Here is a 7,706-nt window from a genome sequence, read left to right as displayed (position 1 = left end):
CTAATGTAAACTCGGGCACAAAAGTTTCATTATAAATCGAACACTCGACTTATTACATCAATCAATTGTTATATAATCGGAGTTACATAAGGTTTATGAATTGACTAGTGAGTTCAATTGCTTTTGTTGGAATTGAGAGTTCGATAATATTTAAATGAGTCAAGTTCAAATCGAGTTCACTTGAATTAAGAGTTCGATAATATCTAAATGAATTAATCTCAAACCAAGTTTCAAACAAGCTCAAGTTCATAAAAAATAAATCAAGTCGAATTTAAATAATTATTTTAAAACTTTAGTTCATTTTAAACTAGATTCGATTAGATTATCTTATCAAACAAGTTTAAACATTTCAAAACTCAACTCATCTTAATTCAGCTCAGCTTGCTTACAATCCAAACTGCGTTCACCCTATGGTCGCCGTCCATTGATCAACCCAGGATCCTCAGCCTGTAGTGGAAAATAATCCAAGCTCCAACCGCAGTAGCTCAAGAAGCCTCCCACCGTCCGGTGCCGCAGTGATAGCAATAATTAAATTGAAGAAGGAACAAAAATAAATTTAAGTAGTGGAAAATAATCCCACTTTTTATTGATGATATGCGGAAAACCTAACATAACATGCCCAATGAAAACAGATGCTAAAATAACTTCAACATAACGATCTATTCTACCGTACCGTCGTTGTTGACTTATTTAATTAATACAAGCACTCTCACCCGCGGAGTCTCTTCTCGTGGATCGCGTGGCACAATCAAAGCGTTAAGCTCTCGATGAAGTGCGTTAGCACTTGGTAGGAGGTTCCTCCGACGTCTGCCGCTGCGGCTGCCATCGTCGTGGCCGACGCCCTCAGCCCCTCCGCAGCCATCAGATCCTTCAACCGCTCGCTGATCTCTTCCCCCTTTACTAGCTTCTTTTCTGCCTCCTCTTCTGCCTGCCAGCTCCACCCTTCCACCCAAATCCCCAATCCGCCCCGCGCCAACGCCTCTGCGCTCACCCTCTGGTCGCCGCCCATCGGCCACCCCAGGATCCTCACTCCGTACAGTGCCGCCTCAACCACTGAGTTCCAGCCGCAGTGGCTCAAGAAGCCTCCCACCGCCCGGTGCCGCAGGATCTCCGCCTGCTCTACCCAATCCTTCACCACCATCCCCCTGTCCTTGATCTTAGCCAGGTATTCCTCCCCCAGTAGCTCCTCCAATCCCACCTCCACTTCCGCCCGATCCACCACCTTGCTCTTCACCACCCACAGGAATCTCAACCCGCTCCTCTCCAACCCGATCCCTAACTCCCTTATTTGCTCCGCCTGCATCCCCGTCCGGTTCCCAAAGCCCACGTACACCACCGATCTGTCCGGCTGCCGATCCAGCCAAGCGAACGGCGCCGAGACGGACTCCCCTTCCACGCTCATCGCCGGTACCGGTAGGAGCGGCCCGATCGCCAACACCGGGGGCATATCGGGGGTCACTTTCCCCTCATTGAGCGCCGCGAGCGCTTCGGGCTCCCACGCATGCAAGGTGTTCACTAAAATGCCGTTGGCTTTGGGGAGCGCTTGCCCGTTCTCGAGGAATTGCTTCGCGAAGAGCTGGTTTTGGTCGTGCAGCACCACGGGGACGCTGGATTTCGGCACCGTCCACACCCCGGGGATATCGATGTCGCCGACGCCGGAAGTGTTCTTCGTGGCGAGGTAGGTGGGAAAGTAAGCGCAGAGCGCGAGCATCGCGGCGCAGGAAATGAAGAGGATGTAGCTGGGGATTCCCATTTCCGCGACCGCGGGGAGGTAGGAGGACGCCACCGAGATGTCGACGATTGCGGCGGAAACTGGCGGCGAGGCGTCGGCGAGAACGCGCGGGAGCAGGTGGGCCGAACGGCGGATGGATTCGAAGCGGAGGAAGAAGGGGTCGGCGCAGTTGAGCTCGGATGGGTCGAGCAGTGGGACGTGGATGTCGAGGCGGCGGACGCCGGGGAACGCGGCGAAGAAAGCGTCGACGTGGCGTTCCTCCGCGGCGGAGACCGTGGGATGGGTGGTCAAGAGGGAGACGCGGCAGTCGCGGGCGGAGAGCTGGGCCGCGAGGCGCAGGAAGGGGTTGAGGTGACCCATCCCGGAGCTTGCGAGGAAGACGATATGGGGAGTTCGCCGGCGGTCGGCGTACGGCTGCGGCTCGGTCATCGTTGTATGATCGGCGATCGCGAGCTTGTTTGGTGGAATGGCTTCGACAACAATAGCATGCAATATAAAACAATGCTCTTGGTCGAGCGAATTAAAGCTTCCTGATGGTCACAAAGGAGATCTAACGGCATTGGTGAGTCGAAGAAACTTTCGGGTACAGTAGGTTGTTGTACCTAACTACCGGTACGTATTCATTGCCATTTTCTTGTATTTAGATCCGGAATCCAATGGTGTTGGATTTCACCTAAAATATAATATTACTTTCAGAAAATCTTGTTTTTCTTTTATAATAGATACCCTCCGTACTAATCTTCAAGTTTGATGATCTTAAAGGGCTTCCATGAACGTATTACAGAAGATTTTTTAGCTTAAGAATATTGGCTGTCTTATATACGACTTCCCTGAGCACTTCCTAGTTGATATATTTTTTTTTTACAAATTAGATCGATCATTTTAAAATTAATTTGAATACTCGATACAAGTAAAAAAAACAATTATTGAACCTGTGCCGAGGCCACATGGGTTTGAAATGACACACCTCGCCGAGTAAATTAAACTCGATAAAATATTATCCACATTACTTTTACGGCTGAGTCTCGGTGATCGTTGGATTAGATCGCGATCTTGTTTGACAATGGTACATGGGCTGGCACTGTAAACCTTTGCGGTGGGGCGAGTGTCGGTGAGTTAATGCTTCCGGGTAGTTGTAAATAACTACGCATACGTATTCATTGGCTTTTGGATCGGAAATCCATGGTGTTGGATTTCACCTTAAATATAATATTACTTTCAGATTATATATATATATATATAACGTAGGGACGATCTTTTTTTTATTCATCTATTAAATAAATTCAAAACATAATTTAAAAATATTTATTAATCGATCTTATCCCCTTATTCTAGACATAACTTATTAATTGTTGCTGTATGCAGACATCGCGCCTGTCTTTGTTTACACTGACAGGTCGTGGACAAAGATTCGTCATGGCAATCAATTTAGAAATATTAAATGGTGTAATCTGATAGGTTAGAATGATTTTTTTTAAAAAATTTTAAAATTATTATTAAAAGTATCGAAATAATATCATATTTTATGAGCTAATGATATGCTTTCTTATTTATTTCTATATTTAATTTTAAAAATAATACCTAATTAATTTTTATTAATAATATATAATGAATTTTTAATTAACTTAATTAATTTTTAAATTAGATCAATTTATTTTCTAACCAGCTGGATTTACCGATTTTTATTTTTATACAACAATAAGCGTAAGAGAGGAAGGCGTGCCCCGAACAATGAGAACCATGTCCAATTTTGATAAACTAAAGAATTAATCCGAGCGGCTGATCTAAGAATTAAACATCGAATATTTTTTATTTAATCTCTAGGATTGATGAAAATTTTTTTTCCAAGAATCAAACTGGATCGGTCATCCCAGCTGAGTTGACGTAAATTCGATACCTGATGACAAATAATAACAAAGAGTCGAACGCGTGGAAGAACAGGCAGGAACTTCATTTAAAAAGCAAGATCAGAGTTCAGATCCTATCAGTTGTCCGAAGGCCCGCAGCTTTTCAGTGACCATGGACAAGAAGTTGATCGAACGATTATAAGATCCTGAGAAACCTAACTCGGATTAGCATGCCATCAATTCAGAGTTTGATGATGCATATTGGGTTTAGTTGCAGTCTTGCAGATATCATGACGAAAGGTCCATTTCTCACGCATGTAAAACCAACCAAGCCACGTGTTATACAAAGATCATCGATTCGCCTTCGGACAGAAAGAGGTAGTTGTTCGAAGCCCCCGTGTGTCAAACTGTAGACTAAAAGACCTTCATTTTCCATAGGTAGGAATATAAATACAAAAGATCGAATCAGAAGAATATAACACATCAAGCAAAGTAAGCTTTGGAGCCATAGGTGTCTGGTTGTTTGTAATGCACTTGTGCTAACATGTTTTAGCATTACATTACGCATGGAAAGGGTGGACCTATCGAGGCCTCTATTCATGTCTGTATCATTATAATGCACAATAAATATGCATTCTCAAAGAAAAGTGTTGGTAATGCACTTGTGACTATTGTTGGTTGGATAATAAACTAAAATCTCATGAATTCCTACTCGATGTATATTTTTTAAAAAGATCACTTGAGTTGCAGAAAACAAAGGGAAAAAAAATATTAGTATTACATTTAGTATTGTTGGTGCGTGAAGTATTTGACAGTCGAACCTATGTTTTGCTTATGTCAAAGGGTTCAAAGTTAGGTTGTCTTATTATCTAATAAGTTTGATGAGATTACAGGAAAATCCTAAGTGTACTTATGCAAAAGTCCTAGCTGTGGTTAGGCAGATGAAAAACTCTAGGGGGTGATAACCTTAGGTCCTAGGAGGTGGTAACTTTAGGTGAGGAAAGTCCTAGTTGCGGTTAAGCAAAGGGAAACCCTAGGGGGAGGTAACTCTAGGTCCTAGGGGGTGGTAACCCTAGGTGAGGAAAAGTCCTAGGTGCGGTTAGGCAAAGGGAAACCCTAGGGGGAGGTAACCCTAGGTCCTTGGGGGTGGTAACCCTAAACAGAAAGTCTTGGTGGATCGAGGGTTTGGGCAAAAGTCCTAGAGTCGGGGACTCTAGGTGGAAAGTCCTGGTATCACGAACCAGGTGGAAAGTCCTGATGTCACGAACCAGGTGGAAAGTCCTGGTGTCACAAACCAGGTGAAAGACTGGACAGGTCGTGGAGCGAACATCCAGTAGAAAGTCTTGGAGCCTTGGGCGCTGAGCAAAAGTCCAGTTGGTCTGGAGGATCAGTCTGGCAACAGGTAAATTTTCCTGAGTGGAGTAGGTGAGGACGCGTTCCCCGGTGAGGGAATAGTAGGCGTCGATTCGACCTAGGGTTTCCGGACGGAAAATCTGAAGTCAGAACCGGACAGTCTAGAGACTGTCAAATATTTTATTTATCATGTTTATATTGTGTTAACTTTGTTTTGCAGGGTATGGTTAGTTTTTGAGACTAACGTATTTTGCAGGAAGTGAATTGGACACATTTACCTCGGATGAACAGTACCCGAGGTGCCCTCCATGGAGCTTGGAGGCGCCTCAGGGTCACTTACAAAGACAGCCTCGCACCAAGGCGCGAGGGCGCCTCCATAGAGCTTGGAGGTGCCCTGGACACTAGTGCGAGGGCCCCCTCCATGCAGGTTAGAGGCGCCCTCAGGCGGATAAGCAGCGACCAGTTCGGAGCTCATCCACGTTGCGATTTCGGAGGGGGGGGGGATTGAGGGCTCCCTCCATGGTGTTGGAGGTGCCCTCCACGAGCTACTTAAGCCCAGTTCGAGCAGGAGCCAAAAAATAATGAAATCTGACAATCATTTTTCCGTGTGCTGCTCAAAAATCGATCCGACAAAGCTGTGACTCAACCCCGACAACAAGAAGCTTCAAGTTTACTATTATATTTCATCCATTTTTGTTAAAAATAAAACCTTACGTCTTTCATTTTATTCCTCCAAAACTATTTTTGAAAAATTCATTTTCATCTTTTCACCATTGGTTGGCATTAGCGAAATATCGCATTTTCAAAAGTTTGAAATAATATTTTTTTAATATTTTATTAATATTTTTTTTCAAAATTAGTGACCGTTGTTACAGGTGAGATATGCATTTTTAATCAATATGCAACTGTACTATTTGATACTGGGGCAACCCATTCGTTTGTCTCCATAGTATTTGCTGAAAGAATAGGTATACCCACGGAAGTCCTAAGCGGACAATTCTTGACGACACTACCCTCGGGAAAGATAATGACATCTACACACTGGCTGTGAGCTGTGCCAGTCAAAATTTCAGACAGAGAACTGTACAGTGATCTGATCTTGCTGAATATGTCTGATTACGATGTTATTTTTTGGATGGACTTCCTGAGCAAGTATGGTGCTTCCATCGAGTGCCATAAGCGAAGGGTTCTATTCCAACCTGAGGCAGAGTCTAAGTTTGAGTTCATCGGAGATTCGAAGAAGAAAACCTAGAAATTTTTATCAGCCATGAAGGCTCGGAAAATGTTTGTCGATGGATGTACTGGATTTCTAGCTCATGTGGTTAATACCCAGCAAGAAAGAGATCATGAGCTAGAGGAAGTTAGAGTTGTATGTGACTACCCAAAAGTGTTTCCGGAAGAGTTGCCAGGGTTAGCTCCGGATAGGGAAATTGTATTTGAGATTGAACTCATTCCTGGTACCCATCCAATCTCAAAGGCACCCTAGTGAATCACTCCGACAGAATTGAAAGAACTTCAGGGACAATTATAGGAGCTACTCGACAAGGGCTTCATTCGCCCTAGTCACTCACCCTGGGGAGCTCTGGTATTGTTCGTAAAGAAGAAAGACGGGTTCATGCGAATGTGCGTGGACTACCGAGCGCTGAATAAAGTGACAATCAAGAATCGGTATCCCTTGCCGAGAATTGATGACCTATTTGATCAGTTAAAGGGGGCTACAGTCTTTTCCAAGATAGACTTGCGGTTCGGATATCATCAAGTGAAAGTGAAGGTTGATGATGTATCGAAGACATCATTTCGAACGAGGTATGGGCACTATGAGTTCGTAGTTATGCCTTTTGGAGTGACGAACGCTCCTGCTACATTTATGGACCTGATGAACAGAGTGTTCAAAGAGTATTTGGATAAGTTTGTAATCGTCTTCATAGACGATATTCTTATATACTCCAGAACTCTAAAAGAACATGCTGAACACTTGAAGACAATATTACAGATTCTCCAACAGAGATAGTTGTACGCAAAGTTCTCTAAGTGCAAGTTCTAGCTTGATCAGGTGTCCTTTCTGGGTCATATTATTTCTAAAGATGGGGTTATGGTAGATCCGACAAAAATAGAAGCTGTGAGTAACTGGAATAGACCCAATAATGTTGGTGAAATCTGAAGTTTCCTTGGGTTAGCAGGCTATTATAGGAAATTTGTAGAGAACTTCTCAAGGATCACCTCTCCACTGACAGTGCTTACCCGAAAGAATAGGAAATTTGAGTGGACAGAGGATTGTGAGAAGAGTTTCCTTGAACTAAAAATGAGATTGACCAGTGCTCCAATCCTGACTCTTCCAGAAAATGACGAGAGCTTTGATATATACAGCGATCTTCTAAACTAGGGCTATTTGTACTGATGCGAATGGCAAAGTTGTGCCTATGCCTCGAGACAACTCAAAATTATGAGAAGAACTATCCACTCATGACCTTGAGTTAGCGAGTAGTCTTCACTCTCGAAGTCTGGGCATTACTTATCACAGACTGAGTGTAAGATTTACACAGATCACACTGAGTCTGAAGTATTTCTTCCTCGGAAAGACCTTAATGTGAGACAGCGGAGATGGCTTGGTGGTCAAGGACTATGATTGTGAAATACTCTACCATCAGGGAAAGCGAACAAAGTAAGCGGATGCACTAAGTAAAATCTTATCTTGCCTTCTGTTTATATACGTATAGCTATCCCTACAAAAAGAAATAATAAATTTTGGGCTTGAAATTATTCTTTGAAACTCT

The 7,706-nt window shown here is 43.6% G+C and overlaps 1 protein-coding gene across 1 annotated transcript; it reads right to left on the bottom strand.

Moving 5' to 3' along the window:
* Positions 1–551: 551 nt before the first annotated feature.
* Positions 552–2,245, bottom strand: LOC122037172 (UDP-glycosyltransferase CGT-like). The gene has a single exon (XM_042596640.1). The coding sequence runs from the start codon at positions 2,159–2,161 to the stop codon at positions 749–751; it is 1,413 nt and encodes a 470-aa protein (XP_042452574.1). The 5' UTR covers positions 2,162–2,245; the 3' UTR covers positions 552–748.
* Between the last annotated feature and the right edge of the window lie 5,461 nt (positions 2,246–7,706).

This window comes from Zingiber officinale, unplaced genomic scaffold (assembly GCF_018446385.1).
Source record: "Zingiber officinale cultivar Zhangliang unplaced genomic scaffold, Zo_v1.1 ctg241, whole genome shotgun sequence".
Taxonomy (NCBI): domain Eukaryota; kingdom Viridiplantae; phylum Streptophyta; class Magnoliopsida; order Zingiberales; family Zingiberaceae; genus Zingiber; species Zingiber officinale.
This window is presented reverse-complemented; position numbering and strand designations above follow the sequence as displayed.